The sequence below is a fragment of the Leptodactylus fuscus genome, chromosome 7 (genome assembly GCF_031893055.1).
Source record: "Leptodactylus fuscus isolate aLepFus1 chromosome 7, aLepFus1.hap2, whole genome shotgun sequence".
Classification (NCBI taxonomy): Eukaryota; Metazoa; Chordata; class Amphibia; order Anura; family Leptodactylidae; genus Leptodactylus; species Leptodactylus fuscus.
This window is the reverse complement of record NC_134271.1, coordinates 90,041,053-90,067,771: the sequence shown is the minus strand read 5'-3', so window position 1 is coordinate 90,067,771 and position 26,719 is coordinate 90,041,053. Positions and strand designations below refer to the sequence as shown.

Here is a 26,719-nt window from a genome sequence, read left to right as displayed (position 1 = left end):
ACTTCTAAAAAGAAGTTTCCCAGCTAGCCTAAAGTTCTACCAGTAATTATTGTTTTTTCCCCATAAATCAGCACCATAAATAATTTAGAGCATTTTCCTAATATACTTCATGGACTCTGGTCTGTACTCTCTTCCTCTAGAAACACATGGCAATCGTGTACCCCACACACCATTGGTGACCGTCTTATGTCTTGAGTAGATGCCAAAGGATATGATCGTAAATGCAAAAACTTTCTATGCTCTAGGTCTCCAACCATGATTTCCTTATGCTAGGTTCACACCTGCGTTTTGGCTTTCCATCACCCAGGACTTTTTTCTCTGTATTTCTAAAGTGGAATGGGGACTGAAATCCCCCTGTGGAGAGCGGGCGCAGGTATGAACCTAGCCTTATTGTGGACAGGTTATCAGTCAGGGACACTACAGTATATGTGTCAGAAAATAAACCAGCCACAATAAGGAAATCTTGGCTTGATTTCTGACAAGTACCAGAGAACAGAAACTTCCTGCATCAATGGCATGTGCATTGGTAACTGATTAAGATAAAGAACTGTGAGCACTAAGGGGGCATTCACACAGAGCCACACAGAGCCACTTTACTCCATGTGAATGCCCCTAAAATGGTTGGACAAAGTCTTTAAAACTATAGACAGGTGAGCGACATGAAGATTCGTTTTGTTTTGGGTTTGGTCCAAAGATTGGTTAAGGGTAAGTTCACACGGGTTTTTTGGTCCGGAACCTGAGGCGGAGGCTGCCTCAGGTTTCGGTTCAAAATATGGGTAGCTGCAACTGAATTCCACTGCAGTGCAACAGCATCCAGTTGTGCGCTCCGCTCTGGATTAGGCCCAATGAGTGGTCCTAGTCGGGAGGAGAGAGTGTCTTCAGGCCAAATCACGAGGTGAAACGGCCTGAAGAATGAGCATCTCGCTTCTTTTTCCAGAAGCCAGAACAGACCGGCTCACGGAAAAAAGAACTGACCGGCTCCCATTGATTTCAGTGGGAGCCGTCTTTTTGGTCAGGCTTTTGAGGCGGATATGGCCTCAAAACCCTGACCAAAAATCCCCATGTGAACTTACCCTTAGGGTCCATTCACACAGAGGAAAATGGTGAGGAATTTGGTGGGAAATTTCAGCGTTGAAAAAAAGCCTCCCATTTACTTCAATGGGTTCCTTTTTCTGCTTGTACATTTTTTTTTATTTTTGTTGTAGCCATATGAGGGCTTGTTTTTTGTAGGATGAGATGCACTTTTTAATAATATAACATTTTGGTTTTATTAACTGTTTCTGGGGAAGAAAAAATAAACAAATTCTGGCATTGCTTTTTAATATTTTGCCGTTCATCAGAATTAAAATGTTACCTTTATTCTACAGGTCAGTACAGTTACAGCAGGGGCGGATACAGCCTCAGAATCCTGACCAAAAAACTCAGTGTGAACTTACACCTTTTTTTCTAATGGAAAAAAAGCTAGCAGAATCCATTTAAATCAATGGGAGGCTTTTTTTTCAGCGTGGAAAATTCCACACCAGAAATGATTGATCATGTACATTAACCCCTTAGATGCTACAATTAGAATTTATTTTTTTAGAGTTTATTTTTCTGCCATCTATGATGCATCCATTGATGTGAACAGAGACTAACAGTAATATTTTTGAAATATATATATATATATATATATATATATATATATATATATATCCCGTATATACTGAGTTTCTACAAAAAGAAGACCTATACTGAAAATAAGCCCTAGCTAGATTTTGCAGGTTTTTTAGCAGTAGGATTGATATACAAGCCCTACTCCAAAAATAAGCCTTAGTTACAGTTTGGTTTAACCCCTTCCCGACATCTGCCATATGATTATGGAGGATGCCATCTCCTTAAAGATTGCAGCTACTCTGCTGCATAGCGACCGCCATAGCTACCATACCGGGTAATGTATAGCGGAAACGCCTGCAATAAGAGTTCACTCTGGGCATTGGTGAGTGTGCCCCTCCTCAAAATTATTACAACTGCCCCCGGGGCCAGTCCCCATCGGCCCTATACCTATTTCGTTGCAGGCCGCTTCCCTTATGGAGAGATTACGGAGCTGACCTGTTCCTTTGCAGCCAGGAACCTTATCAAGGCTCCCAGCCATATCATAGGAATCTTACCATTGAGGCTGGTTGATAAATCACATAGACTGCAACACAGTTACTATTGCAGTCTATGGGACAATTGCAGGTTCAAGTCCCCTGGAGCGTGGTTAATAAAATGTTTAAAAAATTTAAAAAAGAAAACAAAAAATAACAATCTTACAAAAAAATAAAAGTTCAAATCACCCCACCTTTCCCTAAAATAGACCCCTCTTAATTTTTGGAGAAACATGGTACATATAAATACTGTATATATTATTACAATAATATTGAATATTAGAATATATATTGAATGTTATAATACTATTCTCCTTTAGAGTAGCAGCTGATATCAGTCACACATATGGATGTCACTATCTCTAGAGGTTATCAGCTGGAGATACGTGATATGAAGTAAAGATCATTGGGGGAGGGAGGTTTCTAGACCTCCTGTCGCTCATCCTATTGGAGAAAACTGATGTTAGCCACTCCTCATCTGGAACTGGCTGACAACAGAGACCAACAGCATGGATGAAATGTTGGCTAGTATTCCATTAAACTGCCTCGTGGTTAATGATTAAGGTACTTCCCTGGAGCAGGTAGTAACACAATATTCTTTGTAAAACTGAAAGTGCAAGTAAAGGTTGGATGTATTCGTGTTATAACCTTTTGTATCAAGGTACTGTGTCAAGGTACATATAGGATAGGAAAGTCGAGCGAAAACCTACAAAGTTGACAAAATCCTCAGCTTCCAGTGTCTGGTGAGTAAACGTGAATAGTTTATGCTTATAAAACTTTAGTGCAGCACCAAAGAGGTTAATGCCTATGTTTGTTGTATCCGAGTCTGTGTTTACATAGAAAATATTAAGACTTCTGAAAATGAAACATAATTCTGGGCTAAGGAGCTGCTGTATAGCTGTACAAGGAATGGGAGCAGTCTTATATACCTTTACAGGTAATACTTCTCACAGCTGAGGGTTTGCTACAAATGTATTACTATGGATTCCAGCATTTATAACTCACAGATGATCTAGACGGTGATCTATAAGAAGGCTGGACTCCACACTAATACATTTCAACTGCACTGATACATTGTAACCCACTATCCAGACAGGGAAAAGATTTGTGCATTTCACTAAAAATAACATTTACCCAAAGCAAGCAGAGATATGGAAAATACTGTGGGGGAAAAAAAATATTATTGTCCGTTGACTGATGACTTATTATTATAGCATGGCAAATGTGTGTATTCATAGTTATGTACATTGGCCCAGATTTACTATTGTGGCTAAGACTAGACACTGGTGCAAATGTAGAACGTCTTTGGTGCAATGTGGAACATCTTTGGCGCATATTGGTACATCTAGTTTGAGCTAAAAGTTTTCTAATTGCTAGACATGTGGTTGTGGATGTTCAGAAAAAGTGGGCATGGCTTAAAGGGGTTGTCCAGGGAGTATTTTTCCACTTACCTGTCTTGGGTATGCTTTTGATGGATAAAGTCATGTGATTGTAGACGGCATCCTGCTCCCCGGATTGCTCATCTTCTTGGGCCACTCCGTCCACTCCAAAAACAGATCTCACAAGTAATTATATTAATTACTTTAATCAACCAGCCCTCCACACCACAGGTAATTAGTTTGGGAAGGTAGGGGGATAGAGTGACCCAGGGAGCCGAATATTGCTTCCAAAAGCATTCCAGACCAGATAAATGAATACATACTTCACAGAGAACCCCTTTAAATGTACCTCGATGTACTAATATATAATGTGCCAAAACTCTGTAAAAAAAAAAATTCTGACTAAAACTAAAAGTGAGGCTAGGTTTACACCGGTGCTGGGGTCTCTGTCATTCAGGTTTGCCGGAAGACCGAATGACAGAGAGCTGGACCGCTAAAACAGCTGTGACATGCGGACACCAGCATACTGTGACATCCGGCCCATTTATGTTTTGATATGGTAGTGTCTTGTACCAACACAAACACAAAAAGTTCCACCACAAAATACAATTTTGAGTTATCAAGTGCATTTTTGCGATAAATTATATAACTATCGTGGTGCTGATTATTATATTGTGCCATTCATTTTGTGGCCTCATTTTTCTCTAATGTGCAGTATTGTATTCTTCATTGACATGGTTAATGAACTTTGAGCCTGCAAATAACTTTTCCATAAACGAAAGGTCTAGACCTCTGAAAAAGAGGAAGTTTCTCACCAATAAAATGATTCATGTGTAAGTGAAAGGAACCAAAATTGGAAACCCTTTCCTGGTTCTGGTAACTGGTCACCTCCATCCTGGAATAATACCGTATGATCTGATGCTTGGCTGCCCTTCACTTTTACAATAGAAGGGCTTCAATACTTCTGTTACAAACTCCACTTGCTTTATTTCCCAGCACTATAGGCCCTAAAAGGTGGTAAGAGACCCAGGGAAAGTTGTCCCCACACACTGGGTAAAAGAATGGGTCAATCTTAGGTGGACTTCCCTCTCCATAGGTCCCTTAAGAGCTCAAACAGCTGTTTGGTAGGCTTGTTATGCAATGGTAGTAGGGAAACACCTAAACATTTGTGAAGAGTTACGTAAATTCCCTCGACTATCATTAGAGCGGCGAACAAATGTGTGTGTTTTTTTTCCCCCTAGGTGTGGACTGAGGATTTTTTTTACAACCATGGAAACATCAGCAAATGGATCTTACCCAACACCTACAGAAGACAATCCAGATTATAATATAGATAATGGACATATACAGAAGTCTGCAGAAGAAAATCTAAGTTTTCTGCAAAAATTTGGAAGTTTTAGAAAGAGTAAGAGAAATTTTAAAAAACCAAATGAAGTAGGAGAACTATCTTCTCAAGAAAAACAGGAGTCACCTATCAAAAAGGGTCAGAATTTGGTATCTAGACTAAGTAAGTGGAGCCCAAATAAACCAGATAAGAAGGAAGATTGCAGCTCGACGGAAAGTAAAGGTCCCCCTGAAGGAACTGGTTTTCTGATGGACAAATTGAGGAAAAGTATCAGGGTGAAGAAGAACCTAGACTATAATGGAGCTGAGAAGATTTCTATACCAGAGGAACCAAAGCTTGAAGATGAGGAAGTACATCAGATGTTATCAGGTAAGATGGCTCAATGTGTCAGACTCTAGAACTCTAGAACTTCTAGAACCTGTAGTACCATTATTGGGTGCATCTTATTAGGTTGAGATCTGAGCACAGGTTGTATTAATGCTGGACTCACCCAGTGAATAGCTGTGAGGGAACTTGGGATGGGATGGGAGCCGCTTAGGTGTTTTTTCTGGGAGCCGGCTTGTATCGGCTCCTGGAAAAAGAAGTGAGATGCTCATTCTTTGGGCCGTTTTGCGTCGCAATTTGGCCTTAAGACACTCCCTCCTCCCGACTAGGCCCATTCATTGGGCCTAATCTTGAGCGGAGTACGCGGGTGGATGACGGTGCAGTGCACCGGCTTTCAGTCGCGGCTACCCGTCTTTTGGACCAAAACCTGAGGCGGCCTCCGCCTCAGGTTCTGGTCCAAAAAACTCCATGTGAACTTACCCTTACTGTGAATTTTGCTTGTTCAAACTTTTGCTATGATCAAACTTGCCGTATACTTGCTTCCTTTAATGGCATTCTGTGGCAGAAATATTTAGGTGATGATCTATAGTAGTAATTTTCAACATTTTACAGCTTGCAAGTCACTTTCAAAAAGAACTCATAACGTTAAGCCAACCAAGTATTATAATTGAATATTCCAAAGAATATATTGCCAAGTGACATGGCTTTTACCTTCGACATCCCTGGTGCCAATAATGCACAAGAGGTCAACAGCTGGAGATGAACAAGCAGGGGACCAAGGAGCTATGAATTACCCCTGAGCCACTATTTGGGAACACTGACCAAAAGAATAGTGAAATGTTATAGGTTTTGTGATACTTGATTTAAACAATAGGTCATTTATTGATGACACTATCCTTTTAAGTCTAAACACCAGGTGGTGGCCCTAGATCAGAAAAACATGGCTACACTGGTTCACAGACTGTGTGGGGTGTTGTAGTTTATCCTCATGCACTTTATTGGAGCAGAGTGGCAATACCAGACACCCTATGGACCATTGTGATGTTGTTTTAAATATTGTCTCCTTTAAAAGTAAATCTTTTGCAAGATTGGTCATGAAATAGTCCTGGCAGTGAAGGCTGGGCAAATTTCACAAAGTAATAAGATGCATACAGGAGCAAATGAATCTTCTCTCATGCTGAATTCAATCTTTTGAGAGTGTAGATTTAGTCTGTTATTATCTAGTATTTATATAGACAGCATTTAGCTGAAATTGCCACTCTCACTTTTGTGGAAATGTGACCTGTAATCTTGAAGACACTTGAATTTTTCACATTCATTTTGGGGTCACCACATCTATTCAGCTTACACTGAAATACATTTATGGATTGGTTTGCAGACATATAAGAACTTAAATACATATCAGGGGAATATAAAGGAAAGAGGGAGCTTCATAGCAAAAATACAAATGAATCCCACTAAAGCCCCTCTAGTTGTGACTATTACACTCCATTCTGCTACAGGTGACCTCGATGTATTAGCCTGGCCCTACTTTATTTTGAAATATGTGGAGAAATATCATAAAAAGGGCAAACACTGGCAGAATCCTCTGATTTTGTCAAGATTGGCTGAATATCTTAGGCTTGGTTCACATCTGCACATGGGTTTCCATTTGGGGGTCCGGTCCGTTTGGGGCCCCCAAATGGAAACCTAATCTGCATAAAAAAGCAGTTACCTTAGGAAGCCCGCGGACCCCATAGGGTGAAATAATGTGGAGAGGCGAATGGAATGCCCATATGGAGACTGGACGCAGATGTGAACCGAGCTTAATACATATGGGGTTATCCCAACTCTCTCTAAATGGCAGATGCTATTGAAAAGGAAGACTGGGCATAGTGGATTACAACATGACTGATCTATTTGTTTGAAGCCTATGGAGTACGCCATATATACTCCTATACCCTTTTTGTGGTGTCTCTCCACAATCTCTACAACATGGGAAGGCATTGAGGCCAAGGGTTCGCTGGTCTGATAAAGCTTATGAACTATCTCTGGTGACAAAAACTCCCCATGGCTGAACCTTATTACATGATGATTTCCCCCTAGTGTCCCTTACTTCTTGCTTTGAGCTCTTGGTTGCAATGACTTGTTTGGACCTTGATTTGGACTTATTTGCACATGCTTTGCATTCCTCACATGTCAGAGAGTTAGACATAAAATACTATATTACTAAGCTCTTTATCTGGCAATCAATAAAGTGAACCTTTGAACAGGATTTTTACTGTTACTGATATTGCAAAAGATCTGTAATTCATAACCAGTAAATAAATACTAAATATTTGCATCAACTGCTATAATACTTCTCACTATATATAAGAATATAACTTCTATTGTGCTGTGTCATAAGCACAAAAGTTTAACTAATATAATTCTGCCCACTATGTACAACAATATAACTACTTTAATAGTTCCCGTATATACAGGAATATGGCTACTATAATACTGCCCCAATATACATAAAGCTTAATATATAGGCAAAAAATATAGCTATAATATTATCCCCATGTATAACACACGCACATGTGTAAAACTACAATAACCTTATTTCCTATATACAAGAATATAACTTGTTCACACCAGCGTCTGGACTCCGTTATCAGGTTTCCGTCTTCTGCATGTAGAGACGGAAACCTGACATGCCGAGTCTGGCCGTGAGCGCTGGTGAGCGTTTTGAGCTCTCCGCGGTGAAACCATTTTTTTTTAAACCGGACCCAGAATACTGCATGTCCGACTCTGTGTCCAGTTTAAAAAAAAACGGTTTTGCCACGTAGAGCATAAAATGCTCACCGGCGCTCACGGCCGGACACTTTTCAAACCCATTAAATGAATGGGTTTGAAAGATGCCGGCAGGTTTCTGTCTCCTGCCCTGTTTTGTGCAGAACGGAGTGCAGAACGGAGTGCTGGGCACAGATGTGAACGAGCCCTTATGTAATACCGTATTTCATGTCATTATATAACTGCTGTACTGTACTACTGCTCCCGCTATACAAGAATCTATATATGCTACTATATGTTGCATTCAACACATGTCTGCATGGATATAGAGGTCTGTGAAATACATTGCACTCCCTAAAACAGCTCTTGAAAAAAAATGAAGTTTACCTTTGTACAGCATTTTTACTAATATTAGAGCAAATCTGAAATCCAACACCAGCAAATATAGCAAGAAAAAGTTGCACAGACTTTTCTGCCTAAAAATTGTCTCCAGCAGAAATCTGTATGTTGTATAGAGTTTTTTTCTAACAATTTTTATGGAGAATATCCCGCATTCACAATATACACACCCTTAAAAGCATGACTCTGGTCACAAATAATATATGCAGTTATCATACTGCTATATTACTTCTATGATGTGCAAGGATTTAACTGCCATTACACTGCCTACATACTATAATAATGTCCACTATATACTGTATAAGAATATAACCACTATATAACCACTGAATAATCCTATATATATCCTATATATATAATCCTATATACAAAAAAAATATGACTACTTTAACACTGCCCACTGTGATCACGTGTATAACTGCTAAAATTCTACCACCTATGTACAAGAATATAAGTACTATAATACTGCCCCCTAGGTAGAAAAATATAGCTAATATAATAAATCCTAACATGTATAAGAATATACTTACTATAAACCTGTTGCCTATATACATATATATCTTACATAGTACAGCCCCAATGTACAAAACTATAACTATTATACTTCTCTCTATGTACAAAATTCTATCTTCTACTATATAATACTGCCCTCTACATTAAATTTCATACTCATACCATGCAAACGTTTACAAAATATCTTATTCTTTATATGGGATATAAAAAAAATCTGTTTATTATTATTCCTAGTGATGGAAATAAATGGTCTTATCCAAAGCAAGGAACTTAAGAAAGCCTTTGGAAATATAAAACTAATGGAAGACAAACTCAAAGAGGAATGTAAGACCAACGACATTCATGAAAATGTTACAGAGTACAGTATACGGGGTAAAGATGTGGACTTGTTATATGGATCTCTGTTCAACATGATAAGGTCCATTGTGAAAGACTCTCTTGGTCAAGATCAGATGGATGAATCAATGATCTCCTCTGTAGTTTACGTTATTAACAAAGAAGCAGAAACCCACAAAAATCCTGTAGTAACACCTTTAAATTTTGAAATTCCCCTTGGCCAACCTAGAGGATGGAAAAAATTATGGAAAGAAGCAGTAAATGACAGTGTCAGCAAAAGAATAGAATTGGTGCCCATAAAACAACAAGAAAATGGTTGGCTTGCTAAACACTTAGAGAGACTACAGACAATTACTGTGGATGACTTGAAAAAAGTTAAGAATTCCCTGAAGTGCCTCTACCCGGAGGACTATGATGTGTGTGGAACCTACATGAGAAGTTTTCACAAAGCCCTGGCCTCACACCTTCAGAAGAATGTGATACCTTTAGCCTTGGAGTTCAGTCAACTCTACTGTCTACTGAACTGGATAATGAATCAATACAGAAGGTAGGACAAGAATAATGTAAAATACGACAATTTTATGAGTTCACATGTTGGTTAATTGCAATATGATGCATGGGAATGCGAAAACATAAAAAAGTAAATGATAAAATCTTCTGTTGTAGATCTTAGCCCATGACCAGCAATCCAAAGGAATGAAGGAGAAGGGAAATAGCTATAGGGGTACAGAGGTAGAAGTTGTATCTAGGCCCTAGTGATAATGTCACATTTGAAAACATGACCATTATGGATGGTACATAGTAACTGAGAACCCTATTTTTTTACATTAGAGGCCAAGAGCTTCAAGTTATGCCTTTGGTGTTTTCATAATCATTACCAGAAGGTCTAGCGTTTGTAAGAAGTTTGTATGTTCTCCCTGTGTCACTGTAGAATATGTTGGTGCAATAAAACTAAGCAGGCCCGGACTGGTCCACTGGGGTACTGGTAAATCCCCTGGTGGGCCCCAAGCATTTAGGGGACCCTACCAAACATCCACTGCTTTTTTAATAGGTAGTGGAGATTCAGTAATGGCACCTATTAACTTACTTATCCCTGCTCCTTCTCATGGCCTCCTCTTCCCTCTTAAGTCTTCAAGGGGCACCTGTGCATCATCATGGACTGATGTGTGGTACACAAGACCCATTGAAGACTGAAGAGGGAAGAGGAGGCCACAAGCAGGAGCGGGGATTGGTAAGTGATGCATCCAGTTCTTCCCATTACAATGAGATGCAGAATCGGGGAGAAGTGGCACCCCTATCCCGTTTCTGCCACCACAGGCTTCCTGCATTACCACTCCTTGAATTTTAGGCTACAGGCCCAATTGAGCCAGTGACCTACAAGGTAAGTATCAATACTTACCTGTCTACTCTCCAGTGCCTCACACTTCAGCCTGCTTCGGGCACACATGATGTCAGAGCAGGGAGACAGAGTGGAACTGGGGATCAGATAGGTAAGTAATTATCCAATAGTGATATAAAGGGGACAATGTATGGCCCATACTGTAGCCCCTTCACTGTTCCTCCCTATACAGTGGCCACAAGACCTGGCCCTATACCTTGCATAGAAAGCTAACCCTAGCCCGGATGTGTAAATAAAACAGAATTTTTATTATATCCTTAAGAAAAGTAATTTACCTCATTAATAAACTTTAATCGACCTTAACAAAAATTGCTAAAAAACGGAAGTATAGTTCAATATTTGTCCCCTGCTATCATCCACCCTCTTGGATAGCCTGTATATGGTCTTATATGAGCACAGTTAGTGGTATCCAGTGACTGTTGTATATTCCTGTCCATCCACTGTGTTGCTGTGAGCAAACTTTAGAAGCGGATATTAAATACACATAGGTCGGAGTGACCTGTTCCTGCCCACTCATGCCCGGCTTCTATGGAATAAGCTAACGTTGAGCACAATATTACTAGAGGCCCCTCAAAGAAGCTAACAATCAGTTAGCAAAGTGCATGTAATGTGGCACAGATATCCTAGGGAAAGAGTACTGATGGGCAGCTAGTATAGATCCCATCCTTATTATATTTACTAATGTAGCCTGGAACCATCCACAATGTCCATTGATAGGCGCAGGCCACACAGCATCTTACTGACCGGCCATCCCCTGCTTATGAGACACTGTACTGGTACAACATTAGCTGTGTCTGTGCTGCATATGCTGGGCTGCTCTGTCTCTGCTTGTTTTTATGAAGATACAGCAGATGCTGTTCTATATTGTACAGGGCATGGATGACTAAGCAAGCTTCACTACAAAGGCATGCACAATACATTTTGAACACTAGGGGGTGCTATTACAAATACTTGCAATAATTCAGAGAGGAAACATTATTAATCCTACTAATATTATAAAGGTGAAAGTATGTGTGTTTGGATGTTTGTGGGTTTGTGTGTTTGGATGTTTGTTCCTCAATCACAACTACACGGGCGAACGGATTTGTCTGAAATTGCACATACAGACCTTGGGTCCCGGATTGAACGATAGGCTACATGGAATTCCCACCATACACCACCGCAATTCACTCCTGTGACCGGTGCTTTTCACTGTTGATTTCGCTCCAGGACCTGGGATGCTGTAGGACCTGGGATGACGTCATCCCAGCCCTTTCAGCAGCTCATCTGGTTGGGTGCTGCTTCTCTATGTGGGCGGAGCTATCGGCTGCCCGCCGTCCACAAGAACATGGTGTCTCTCAAAGGTCCGGAGCGTCCTGAACAAGCGCCCGTACTCTGGGGCAGCGACAAGTGCATACGCTGCCCCGCCTGTGTGGCCTCACCACAGGCCTGCAGTGCTCTGCCTCGGCTGGGCATGGGGTCGCCTGCGCCGCGCTCTGGAACGCCGGCTCGGCCAGCTGTTCCGCAGCGGCTGCGGTCTCTCGGGACACTACAAGTCCATCGGGGATGTCGGCAGGCCAGTCTACCCTCTCATTCGCCCAAAGAAGGCCTGTGATGACAGGTGAGTTGGGGGACTTTGAGAAGGAAGACGGATGGGGTATTGAGGGTGAGGAGGTTGCTGGTCCAGTGGGGGACGCGGGAAGGGGGTCCTGGGCAGGTACACCCGGAGGCCCATGGGAGGGGGACGGGGACAGGACTGCCACTGCCCCCACAGATGGCATGGGGCCACATGGCTTGCATAGGCACCCCTATAACATTGGTGCCCGGGATGCCCGGGGTGTGGAGAGGCCGGGGCCACACGGTCGGCAGGGCCTGGGGGAGGGAAAAGGGGGCACGGGGTAGGTAACACAGGGGAAGGGGGCATGGAGGGAAAGGGGGTACAGGGTAGGTAACAAGGAGGGGCATGTTGTTGGGGGGAGGGTGCACGTGTGTGGGGGGCAAAGGGGCACGGGGTAGGAGGAAGGACTGAGAACATGGGGGAGTGGGTAGGGAGAAAGGGGGGTGGCGGGCGCCAGGAGGAATAGGAGGAAAAGAGATCCAGCAGCCCGCAGGGTGGGGCCCGGGGGTCCATGGGCCCACAGGTGTAGGAAGGGCCCGCTGCGGACACAACGCAAAGGAACAAGCCTGCGTGGCTCTCCAGGTGGATCGGACGAAGTCACGGGTACCGCTAGTACCTATATAAAGTACAATATATATAATACATACTCAGTTTACTTTTTTTTTTTTTTTTTTTTAAATGTAGATTGTGAGCCCCACATAGAGCTCACAATGTACTTTTTTTTTCCCCTATCAGTATGTCTTTTTTGGAATATGGGATGGAAATCCATGCAAACACGGGGAGAACATACAAACTCCTTGCAGATGTTTTTTTGCCCTTGGCGGGATTTGAACACCAGGACCCCAGCACTGCAAGGCTGCAGTGCTAACCACTGAGCCACCGTGTGGCCCCTTACTCAGTTAACTTATTGCCCTTTGTAAGCAGGGGATTCAGAGTTCAGTAATATAAAAACAGGGCTCTGACCCCTCTAAATATATGTGGTGCAGTTTAGCTGAGAGTTTATCTAATGCTCAGGACCCTAACCCAGTGTCTGGTAACTGTATAGTAATAAATAACAATGGCAACCCCCCCCCTCCCAAAAAAAAAAAAAAAAAAAAAAAAAAAGGCACACACTTCAGTCCCTGCTACAATCCAGAATTTTGTATCTCCAGCACATTTTTTTCAGAGGCATAACTGGGCACAGTGCAAAATCTGTAGTTTGCTCCCCCAATGTGTGATATGAGACACAGACCTTTAGGTCCTGTATTCTAGGTGTGAACAGACCCCGCAAGCCAAATGTGAACAGGACCTGTGTGTGGGGGAAGGCAGGGACAGACTCCGTTATGTTTCTGCCTTTATCCTGTGTAATTTCTCATATTACTGTGGCTGCATTAATTCCTTGTTTTCCCCTCGCAGTAACAAATAACACAAAGGTTGGGTAACGCTGCTAATCCTACGCACTGTGACTAATTGTTCAGCTGAGGTACCTCGTGTTCCACAAATAAAGCAATTTTCCTGAACACTTAACTTGTTTTTCATGCACTTACCAGTGTGTGCTTCATGTCAGCGCCGTGATGTCACCCACCATCGTGGGAGTCCAAGTATAAAATAATGTATAAGTTACCTGTATACATACACTATATATAGAAGTAGTGGCAGATATAAGAGTCTATACAGTATATATCACTACAATGAGTCAGGCGTCTATATAGGCAATATGTTAAATGGCTTATAAATCACAACAGAAAATGAATATCTTTTCATTATATAAAAGAGAGCTTTAAAAGAAACCTAATACACTTTTCATCCAGAGCTTCCTGGTCCATGAATAGAATCCCAGCACCATTGTGAAGTTGGAATAAAAGGCTTGTCTAAAACATTGCAGAAATAGATAAAGATTAAATGCATAAAGAAAATTCTTTACTTAATTTAATGTGGGAGAAAATGCACATAAACAGCACTGAAATTGCATTAAAGAGGTCCTTGCACCACCTATAGACGCTCTGACTCTTTGCACCCTTCAGTAGGTGCTGTTTCATTGATATGGCGCAGTTGGATCTTTTTCTTTATCCACCAATTCCGAACAATCATTTCTATATTTTTTAGTACTTGCATGCTCTATATTGTCAGGTAGGTGGTCATGGGCTGGATTAGAAAGAAAAAGGACTGCCCAGCTGACAATAGAGGGGCTAATGGCACTGAAAACGGAAACTAACAGCAAGGATAGCCTTGGAATCGTAGGGGCTAGAGAAAAAGTCCAATCATTCCAGAATCAGTATAGTGGCAACTATTAAAGAATGCAAAGAGTTGGAATTGGAGGAGATGAGTAAAGGTCCTTCTTAAGTCTCACGTACAGATATCCCTCAGAGTCAAAGACCAATCGGGTGGCAGAGGAGTGGGGTGGAGTGCGCACAAACCAGCCGAAAATGTATACATATCGGACGCTGCAGGCTATCAGCCAGTTTTATATGTACTTGAAAAAGGGCTATTGCCCGAAACGCGTAGTGACTTGGTAATAAACTTTTTGGAAGATTACATTTTTGGCTGGTTTGTGCGCACTCCACCCCACTCCTCTGCCACCCGATTGGTCTTTGACTCTGAGGGATATCTGTACATTATTCATTGCGAGCCTTGGCTAACGCAAGGGGACTAGCTGCTGCCACCACGTTTCATTTCTGCGTGTCATTGGTGTTGTGACTAGTCACAACACATCTAGGTAAGAGGCTTAATTTGTAATTAAGATTACTACACTATTGGCGCTCGGTGTCTCTCTCTCTCTTTAAGTCTCAGTCATTACTTAATTTATCAAAACAAAAGAAATCACTGAGCAACCCGTAGTGTAGTATTTCAGGTATCAATATTGGGAAATAAAGGAGTAAGGCTCACCTTACAAGGTTGTGAACCTGAGTCAACTCCCTGATGGCAAGACAATCCAAGGTCGGAGGGTTCCTCCTTAGGGTGGGTACAGCTGCAGTCTCCTTACACCTCTTAGGTGTGTGGGTAATGATATTTTTATTTATTTTATTATAGAATCAATACACTTGAAGAAGGGCGAGTTGAACGTCCAAAACGCGTAGTGTTGTGAGTCTATATACCAATAAAGCTGTTTTTTGAATCTACAAGGGGAGCGCGGTTACTTCTAACATCGGTTGTTCTATCACATCTGTATGTTGGTCTTTGTTTGTTGTCATTACTTCATTTATGGAATTCTGTTCAGAAACTAGCCAACTCAAGACCTGAGCGAGAAAAAGAGAGCAAGTAGAATAGTGAAGATGTATAATGTCATTAAGGACACACAGAAGGTTGGGTGAGAGTCCCTATGGCATGTGGCCAAAATAACTGATAGGATAACTCATGAGTAGAATAGATTTTAATTATGCCCAATGGTCAAACATTTGACAATGTCCTGAGGGTTACCAGTGGAGCAGATTACTGATATTTCAGGTGTCATAATGAGTGTGGTTATTACACATGACAGGCACACTGATGTTACTCAGACCATCCAAAAGCCTTGTCTCTGACTGCGCCGGTCACTTATCAACACCAATATTCATTCTCCCAACTGATCTTGTACTGAAGTCAGAACTAGGCAGGATTTGTTTATTTTGCATCCATTGTACAAGGGTGGATGTAACACTATGTAGCTTCTAGACTGTAATATTATGTATACTATTGGAACTATTTTCCACTTATTGCAATGATTCTAAGATGAAAAAGAATCTTTATTAATAATGCCTCTACTATTTCATGTATAGAAGTCCTATTCAGTTCTCCATGGTTATAGGCTACATTCAGAACTATCACATTCCCTCTTCTTCACAGATGGTAGAAGAGGAGGAAGATATAATAGATTAATATAACAGCAGAATTAGACTACCATTTGCCATGTGTCGTCTGTTACCATGAACACACATAGACACACAATGGAGCTGCATACAAAAAAAACTAAAATTTTATGTTACGACTATTTGCAGAATTTCTTCTTTACTTTTAATCCAAAAATATAGTTGCAATTGTCTATAGTCCTTGAGCTCCTTTTCATTGTAGCTGTATTAACATTTTGTTAATTCCTCCATTCCTTATAACTAGAGGGTTAAAATCTGGGGGTTGGATATGATTACATTGGAAATCACTTGAAGGAATGTTTAATCTGCATGTGTCATACTTGTTACTGCTCTATACGCCGGCACACAGTAACAACACGCAGCCTCCTGCACTGCATTAAGTGCCTTTCTCCATACCTGTAATCAAAGCTATGGGGCATTCAACATTTATGACCTACTGCCAGGAGGAAAGTACATTTATCAGCATGTGCTGGATCAGGGGTATATGAAGGAACCTTGAGAGCACACTTCCCATATTGGTTAAGTGTCCTTCTGCGAGAATTTGTGTGTCGAAATTGAAGCGTAACCCCGAATGATCACCATGGCAACAGATCGGCCTCCATCTCTGACAATCAGCTATCTCAAGAGAATAATACACTAATGTGAAAATCAATTTACTTAAAGAAGACTTATCACTCTTGAGATGTGACTGGAGAGTGCGGAGACACTTTCCTAGACAATCTGTTAAAGAACCATTCCCCCAGAAATAAACAAACAGTAATCCCAGAGTAATATACATTCTTGAGTTGGAATGTTTTTTTGCTACATTTGGCCCAGGTTTGGCAACAAATATTACAGCTTTTAGGTTGTGTTCCACCTGGATAGTCTGTGTATTGGCAGGGAAATCCTAAACAGCTGGATCACTACAGTATGGAAGTGTCAGGTCTCACACAACTTCTAGTGTAAGATATAGCCCCACACATGGACTACGCTTGGAACTCATCATGTGAACATGGCCTTAAGCTTCTAGAACATGGCTTCCAAACTGTAGAAATACTACAACTCTTAACATAGTCCAGCAACCACATATTGAGTTGTATTTTCACAATAGCTGGATGATCACATATTAATGACTATTGTTTGGAAAGAATATCACTCAGCTTTTCCTAGGTTTCAGTTTCCTATAATAAATAAATAACAAAGTCATTTCGCCATTCATGACCCTAGAGGAGCTTAGTGACTCTTCTGATTGCTATAAAAGTGGCCCTATGAGGTGTAATATGAAGCTCCAGGACCTCCTGCATAATCTGTAGTAGTGTACCCACCTCCACCCTATATGACTTGTATTGTACTAGATCAGACTTGGGTTGCATGACTGAGACTCTGTCTTCCTAATTACATCATGGAAGATAGACTTACACATCCTCAGTGAGCGCCCTCTATTGGTGTGCATGACTGAGGCACTGGTATCCTAATTACATCATGGAAGTCAGATTTGCATATTCTTCCCATAGATCAGACTTTTCATTGATACAGAAAACCCTGCTGAATGTAACACTATAACAACTCAATTTGTCAATTTAACTCTTGCAGTGATGATTTTATGGGCAATCCTGAATTTCAACCGGAGATTAACCCTTTAAGTCTCTGTCCTCTGTTAGAAGGAGAATGTCTTGAAAAGCTGAAAAAAGATTATAATCAGGCTTTGCAGGTAATTCTTTATGATGATTATGTCCTTACTGTAATGAATACTTAACCTGATTGATTAAGATCAAGAAAACAGTGCTACTTTCTTCCAATTAAATTCAATGTTCGTTTTTAGGTCCAAAGTAATACAGTTTAACAATAATGTTCTGGATATTTGTATCTACCACTAGTAAGGAGTTCATTGCATATGGATATTTACAGTTAGTATTGAGATCAGTATTAAAATCTGTATGGAGGACAGTTTAGGGCTAGGCCCCTTCTCACTATGGGGCCGCCATTACAGCTACACTACTGAGTCTGTTTAGAGTCTATCAGCATGAGTGTCTAATTCTGTCTATATCTCACAGACCAGTAGCCCTATACGGCAAGTCCTTGAATAAAAGGCTATATGACATGCACTTATCCATGTACAGTCCTAGACTAAGCTATTGCATCATCTTGCATATTACGCAATGGGACATTCGTATATGGTGACTTCATCTTCTTATCTTTATATTGTCTCTTCTAGAAAACAATCAGAACATATATGAGCAACATCATAGAAATAGAGAAGAGAAACTGGGAAAAAGAAGAAGAGGTAGAAGCAACAGTATTGGAAGACAGCTGCAATTTACCAATCCATACAGACATTGAGGAGGTAACAGTGCTGGCGATGAAGGAATGCCGAGATAATCTTTCTATAGCTGTGCAGATCAGCCCATAAGTGCACTGGGGGCAGGTCCTGCTTTAGGAGATTTGCCTCCATAGAAGCTGCAGTGATAGAGTTAGAGGCTGAAATTGTAATTCGCAGCTATAATGTAAGGGTACTGTTGGACTGTGATTCCATTGAAGAATCAAAACACTTGAAATGGTCCATAAATTTGCAGGTGCATAAAAATATGAATGCCATTGAGTAGGTTGGCGTTCACTGCTTTGCAAGTCTTGGTGTCTTTCAGACACATATGTGGGATCCAAGACAGGAGACTGTAAAAAAACAATTAAAGACTTGAAAAATCAATCTGTTGGATCACTGTTTCCCTTGACAGATGTTAAACGGACATTAAGAGTTGTTCATAAATCTATAGGTCATGTGAGTATTAGATATTATGTAATGTATCTCATTAGAGAAAAGTGCTTCTATCTACTGTTATTAGTTCTATTCCTGCCTGCTTACCTGCTTAATTCACTGCTCAGAGCTGTCTTCTCTAACATGGGCTACAGTTTATACAAGTCTAGAAGAGAGAATCAAGAGTGTCAGAGATGTCCTGGAGCAGATTATAGTACAACATCTAGCTCACTAGCTTTATTCACATCCATACTGCTCAGTACTCCTAAACCTTCTATGAAAGTTCTAAACACATTTACCCAAGACAACATGTATCTGCCTCTGTTTCTCAGTCACTGGACTCCTCCTCCTTCTCCTCTCCATAGAGTTCTATGTAACATGATTTGTCTGTGAACTCTGAGGCCCGGTTCACATCTGCGTTTGGGCCATTCCATTTGCCTATCCTCATGAAATATGTGGAGAGAAAAGCCCCGCAAGCAGCACTTTTCTCTCCACATTTTTTGTGCAGAAACCACATGGACCCCATTATAGTCTAGGGGGTCAGCGGCTTTCCTTAGCTAACCGCTTTTTTATGTGGATAGGTTTCTGTTCGGAACATACAGAAACCTGAATGCAGATGTGAATCGGACCTAACCCGTTTGTGTTAAAAATAGTTCTGTGCAATGAACTGAGCTATATAGCAAGCAAGAGATGGCTGAAAAGAGTAGATAGAAGCATCTTGATGAAATATATTACAAAGTGTCTTCTATTAACCCAAGTTATTGATTTAAAGGGGCTCTATCAGCAAAATTATGCTAATAGAGCCCCACATATGCATGAATAGCCTTTAAAAAGGCTATTCAGGCACTGTAAATTTTAACCCCCGGTCCCGTTTTTAAATAAAAGCATAAAAATATATATGCAAATCTTACCAAACGTGCAAAGGGGGCGGTGATGCACGATGCCGCGTCATCTTCGGGCACGCCTGCCTCTTCTGTCTTCTTGGAGCGACGCCCTCTGGTCCCATCTCTTCTCCCGGCTTCCTATTGGTCTTCCTATCCGGCTTGAGGTCTTCAAATCTCGCGCCTGTGTATTAACGCTTCCCTCCAGATCGCTACTGCGCAGGCTCACTCGCCATTTTACTTAATGGCAGTTCGCGAGCGTGCAGTACGTTTAGTACGTGTAGTTCTACAGGGACTGGCAAGTGAGCCTGCACAGTAGTGCTCCAGAGGGAAGTGCTACTACGCAGGCGCTGGATTTGAAGACAAGAAGGAAGAAGACACGGAACCAGAGGGCGTAACTACAAGAAGACAGAAGAGGCAGGCGTGCCCGAAGATGACGTAGCATCGTGCATCCCCGCCCATGGTGCACGTTCAGGTACGATTAGCATATATGTTTTAATGCTTTTATTTAAAAACGGTACCGGGGTTTAATATAACATTTACGGTGCCTGAATAGCCTTTTTAACACTAGAAGTCCCAGAGAGGGGTCATTTAACATTTCTACCATTGCTTGAAATGGGAGCTCGAAATGTCTTGGACTTCTAGTGTTAAAGGCTATTCACGCATATGTGGGGCTCTATTAGCATAATTTTGCTGATATAGCCCCTTTAAGGAAAAAAATGAAAGCAACACTTACTCTTTAAGACAGTCCTTTCAGATTGTTAATGGATAATGTTGAAATATTCAGGAATGTATTGTGTGTAGGCTGTGACAGTGGCGTAACTACCGTGGTAGCAGCAGTAGCAGCTGCCACAGGGCCCGGGACATTAAGGGCCCGGTGGCAGCCGCTACCGCTGCGTTTTTTTTTTTTTTTTAATAGGCCGTTACCGGCTGGAGTTACTCCAGCCGCTAACGGGCCCTATATACTTACCGATCCTGGCAGGGGCCGGGATCGGTAAGTGACACTGCGGGCCCCACAAGCACTATTATACTCGGGGGTCTTTTCGGACCCCCGAGTATAATGATCGGAAGTGCAGGAGAGGTAACTGAACATAAAAAAACTGTGTTACTTACCTCTCCAGGCTCCGTGCAGGCTTCGGCCTACTTGTGTGACGTCTCAGATGTCACATGATCGGGGCCTGCGTCCTTATGCGTCGCGACGCAGGCTCCCGGTCACATGACGTCCCTGACGTCATTGAAGATGGCCGCCAGCGGGGAGTCGGGAGACAGGTAAGTTACAGTGTCTTTTTTTGTTTTTTTTTATGTTGTTCTTCCCCCGGGTCTACGATTATTATACTCTGGGGTCTGAAAAGACCCCAGAGTATAATAATTGTTAATGGCTGTCCACAACGGGGCATAATAGTGGGTGAAGGGGCCACTATGGGGGATAATACTGTGTGCAGGGGCCACTATGGTGCATAATAGTGTGTGCAGGGGCCACTATGGGGTATAATAATGTGTGCAGGGGCCACTATGGGATATAATAATGTGTGCAGGGGACACTATGGGGTATAATACTGTGTGCAGGGGCCACTATGGGGTAGAATACTGTGTGCAGGGGCCACTATGGGGTATAATAATGTGTGCAGGGGCCACTATGGGTATAATAATGTGTGCAGGGGCCAATATGGAGCGTAATAGTGTGCGTAGGAATGCGGGGGGTGGGGTCGTGCAGGGTTTTCGGCGTTGGTCGGGGTTTTCGATGTCGGGGGGGGGGGGGGGGCCCATGTCAAAGGTTCGCCACGGGGCCCCGCCATTCCTAGTTACGCCACTGGGCTGTGCTATGTATGTGCTTTACAGTTACTGCAGTGAATCAGAATTTATGGACTGAAAAGTGACTATAGACTAGAATAGTTTTTAGAAAGTGATGGTTGCTATCAAAAAGTGGCAATGGAGCTACATGCGGAACCTTAACTGTGTGTACAGTACAAATCACTGCAAAAGGACACCATATACCTGATATTGGATGAAAGCATGGATCTATGCAAGATGCAGACAGGCCCTATGGTAAAGATAGCAGCGGTGCAGAATGCTGATAAGTGGTTGTATTCTTACATTCTGCACCTTGCTGGATCTATCTGCATCCAGCATAGAACCATGCTTTCATCTGATATCAGGAAAGTGTGGCTATTTTTTCAGTGATATAATGGTAGTGTATATCCCTTTAAGTGATGGTTCAAACTGTTCACCTTCGACTGGTATTGGACTATTGACCTGTGCCTTGCTTATGCATGCTTCGTGCTAGCCGGCTCTGCATTTTGGTCACTGCAGATAATTTACGTTCCAGCAGGTTTTCTCTGGTACAAATATTTTGTCGTTCCACCTTGTAAAATAAAGCACAACATGTGGTTATTGTTTTACTGCAACATTGTGACTCATGTGGACGCTGGGAGCATTTACAGCCGCTTCCTGGCAGAACGTGATAGATGAGGGATTTTGAAACTGCAATTTCATGTCCATTTGCATTTCAATGGCCGGTACATTGGCATCACAATAGCAGATATGCCAGCTTACAAAGTGGTTTAATTGTTGGAGTCAAGGAATTTAAATATCTGACGCCAGATATATACGCTTAACCCTCTCTATGCAGTGCTAGATTTAAAGAAAGAACTGCACTAAAAAGGAAAATGCTTTTTTTTAAAGAGTTTCTATACCGGTGAAACTTCTTATACTTGTATTCTGCCAATGCATTTAAAAAACAGAACAAACATTGTAAAAAATTTTGCAATAGGTATTGATTAAAAATCAGTAAATCATCATTTATCTAGTTAATTCCCGCATGGGAACTCCTCCTTGGGGAAATATATTAAGCCCTGTATTTCAGCAATTTTTTTTGAAGGGGGCTTTCTTGCACTAAGAATATCTAACATTTCTGTCCTCAGATATTACACCACTTTGTTTACCACTCCTTAGCAAGACAAAAATGTATAAAATTTCTGTAATTTTAAGTGTTTCCCAAGTAAGTTCAATAAAGTCACAGAACTTATTTTGTGGCTTTATAAACCAGAATTCTGACGTGCAAGTCTTTACCAGCAGGGACTTTACCATTACGCCTCCACTGCCTTTGACCACCAGGGACTTTACCATTATCCCTTTACTGCTCTAAGTTATCAGAGTCTTTACAATTTACTCATAGGCATAGGATTCAGCACATGGGGGTAAAAACAAATCAGAGTGGGCCTCCAATTTAGGCACAACAATATTAACACCATACGGTGACCATATAGTGATAGATACCAACTCTACACAGGGCTCTGCAGAATATTTGAGTAAATACAGTGGAGGAAATATTTAGTGACGTCTTAGACCAGACCTGGGCAAAGCCCGGCCCGCGAGCCATATCTGGTCCTCTGACTGATTCAGCCCGCACAGCTTGACTAGGGAGGCATGTCTAGGGAGGCGTGTCTTAGTGCCGGCAGGACAGTGCAAGAAGATGGAGACATGTGGTGTGTGTCCTAAGGTACTGAGAGGGGAATGTGAGATGCAGGGTGGAGAGTGTGTGTCTGTCTGTCTAAATGTGTCTGTCCGTCTGTCTGTATGTGTCTGTCTGCCTGTCTGTGTGTGTCTGTGTGTGTGTGTCTATAGGTGTCTGTCTGTCTGTATGTGTGTGTCTGTCTCAGTAACCTAGGGGCAGAGATGGAAGGGGAATGTTATACTAGGGCAGAGATGGCAGATGGAGGGGGGGGGCATGAAATTGGGGGAGAGATGGAGGGGGGGCATGAAATGGGGCAAATGAAGGGGGATATGAAACTGAGGGAGAAATGGAGGGGGGACATGAAACTGGGGGTAGATGAAGAGGGCACTTAAACTGGGGGGACATTAAACTGGGGACAACTGGAGGGGGCATTAAACTGTGGAGGAAGCTGGACGCGACCTGTCCACCTCTAGTTGCCCCCAGTTTAATGTCACCCTCCAGCTACCCCTACGGTTTAATGTCTGCTTCCAGCTTCCTGATTTTAATGTCCCCCTCTAGTTGCCCCCAGTTTCATGTCCCGCTCCAGCTGTCAATTTATTGCCCCCCTCCTACTACCCCCACTGTTTAATGTCCCCCTCCAGCTGCCCCAGTTTCATGTCCCCTATAGTTTCCACCAGTTTAAACTGGGGCACCAGGAGAGGGACTTAATACTGTGGGGCAGTTGGAAGGGAACATTATAATGTGGGGGCATATAATGTACGGGTGACTGTAGGAGGATTATACTGTGTGGGGGCACATGGAAAGATGCTTGGGAATGGGCGGAATCAACATAGAAGTGGGTGGAGCTAAATTTGCAGTGGCGCGGCCCTCTAGCATAGTTTCAATTTCTTATGCGGCCCCATGGGAAAATTAATTGCCCACCCCTGTCTTAGACTATAATTGTTCACATTTCCTGTTTCTTCCATTTGGACTGAGCTATCAAAATTTTTAATATAAAAATCCCTTAGAAATGAATAATAATCTGTGCATCTTGAAATTACTACTACTACTACTACTACTACTAATAATAATAAATTTTATTTATATAGCGCCAACATATTCCGCAGCGCTGTACAATTTGTAGGGTTCAAATACAGACAGAAAGATACATTACAAAGAAAGTCATTTCACACAATGGGACTGAGGGCCCTGCTCGCAAGAGCTTACAATCTATGAGGTAGAGGGGGTGACACAAAATACTTCCTGTTTGCCCCCTTAAATAATAATACCCCTTGTGCCCCTTAAATTATTAGTACCCCTAAATTAATAATGCTGTCTATTTGATAATACCTGCATACCACTTTAATACAGCCTAATTGCCCAGAGGTTAGTTCCCACTATGCCCCCTTATATGAGGCCCATGTGAATAAATGCTGCTTCCTAATGCCCCCTTATATTAAAGGATTTGTCTGAGATCTAAAAAAAAAATGTATGCAGGCAGCAAGAGAAGTCCAGCACAGGAGTGGAGGCAAGCATGTAGGCAAGTATGAATGTAGTGGTAGGGAAGCTACCATGTATTTTAATTGTATCCTCATCTTCTGATGAAGCTACAACTGAAATTGCTGCTTGACTTTGCGGTGGTCCTGGGGTGGGCCCCCAGAATCAGTGGGCCCAGGGCCACCACCTTCTCTGCCTCTCCTGCTTCATAGTTCATAGCTACCAGTGATTTAATGTTAACCTCTTCACTTTCCAAGACCACCCGAGACTTTACTGCTTATCCTTCACTATTCAAGACCATAAGAGACTTTTAGACTTTTCTTTAGCTTATTCACTGCCCAAGATCTCTAGGGACTTAAACATTAACCCCTTCATCTCTTTATAAACTAAACTGGAATTCATGACTGACCCCTTCACTATCCCAGATTCATGTATTATTATTTAGGCATTGTATAGTGGTATTATGTTGGCAATAGATGGCAGCATTGTGTTGGCATTGTAAGGGAGGATTGAGCATATGAAAATATTTAGGTATAAAAGGTTTAGGTAAAAAGTGCATATATATATATCTCCACCTATAGTTAACAGGGATTTTACTTTTCCAAGGCTCCATTTATGAATAAACTTCAAGCTTATGTATCACAGACACTACCTACAATATATATTTTATCTTTTGTAGATTATAGGAACTCATGTCAGAAACTCTGCAAAACTATCTGATGAACTAGAGACTTCCGCAGCCAATATCTGTGTAGAGGAGCTGGGAATGTTCATCACAAGGTTTGTTATTAAATCCATATAATAAAACGTTCATGTTGTCCTGACTGTTGCTGTTCTCTCACTTTAAGTAGCACACTTTTAGAGCAGCTTTTGGACTGTAAAGCTGCCCATCCTACTGCACAGATACATCCAACTTTACCTTAGCTCAAATTTGGTTAAGGACTCCAATGTCTCTTGAAACCAAACAAGATTGCAACACACTAGTGTAACGATTGACAGTCTGCAATGCGCAACACAGCCACTGGGTGGCCACAAACAGCCACATATAGTACAGTATATCCCTTTGTAACAGAATGTTGCAATCTTGTGTTGTTTTGTATACCTGGTCATTTTGTGTATTGCACATCTAGTCATGTCCAGCCAAGGCATGGTAAAGATGGTCGCATCTTTAAATGAGGTAGTAGGAATCAAAGAGTTTCTTCTCTATCTTTCCCTATCCATTATTGTCAGTTTTTGAATGTTAATCCCATATTCATTCCTTATTCCTGTGTCTACTTGAATTAGTGCACAAGAGGTGAAGGCACTACTACATTGAGTTTATATAGGGACCCCCATCTTAAAATGATTGGAGTCAAAGCATTTTCATAATAGAGGCTGATCAGTTAGTATGGTAGCCAGGAGCATAGTAAAGCCTACCATACCAATGGTTCGATTGCACCCATTTACACTAATAGTAATAGGACAATGGTAATATGATAATATACTGAAGTACAGAAATATTGCATCATATGTGTATGTGATCAAGTGATTTCCTAGTCGAGTTCAAGAGGGGAACTGAAAATAAATGTGAAAAGAACTATTCAGAATTCAAAATGCTCAGTTTTTCATATACAAACAAAACAAATATGGTGGATAAATAGTGGGTATTAGGGAGATATACATAGCACTGTAATACTATTTTCCTTATATGTATTCAATTGTCTAGTAGGATTAAGGCTGCACACACACTAGCATTGCGTGATCGTTTGCGGACTCTATCCCCCCTTAAAATATATAAGCAGGACTTTCATAAGGTCTACTGTATTATGACGCTGTGAAACCCTCATTCATTTTGCATATTTAGTCTTGTGCAACTTCTGCAATTGGTTAAACTGTGGTAGCATAATATCATAACAGAGACGAGAACAAAAACAATCAAAAGTCATTGGAAAATGTTTTTGTTGTCTTCTGTGTAAGGGATATACAAATAAGACCTCATTGGTGAACTTTCTCCTAGTGCCACCTATTGGAAAGTAGCTCTTTATAGATTAATAACTGTTTTTCTAAGAAACCTAAAGGCATAATCTGGGAATAATCTCCAAGTCAGTATACCACCCTCCAAAAGGAAGAGGTTCCCATTGCAGATAGCTGTTTCAAGGATTTTGTCTCTTATCAGTGCCGAGTAGGATATTGGCTAGCTGT

The 26,719-nt window shown here is 41.6% G+C and overlaps 1 protein-coding gene across 1 annotated transcript in view; it reads left to right on the top strand.

Annotated features, from left to right (window-relative positions):
* The first annotated feature begins 4,774 nt into the window (after positions 1-4,774).
* The window catches only part of EXOC3L4 (exocyst complex component 3 like 4), a 47,716-nt gene continuing 25,771 nt past the window's right edge, over positions 4,775-26,719 (top strand). The window contains exons 1-5 of the mRNA XM_075283418.1: positions 4,775-5,219; positions 9,075-9,723; positions 17,569-17,686; positions 18,191-18,319; positions 25,218-25,318. Coding sequence (XP_075139519.1) covers positions 4,775-5,219; positions 9,075-9,723; positions 17,569-17,686; positions 18,191-18,319; positions 25,218-25,318 — 1,442 coding nt within the window. The remainder of the gene's footprint in view (positions 5,220-9,074; positions 9,724-17,568; positions 17,687-18,190; positions 18,320-25,217; positions 25,319-26,719) is intronic.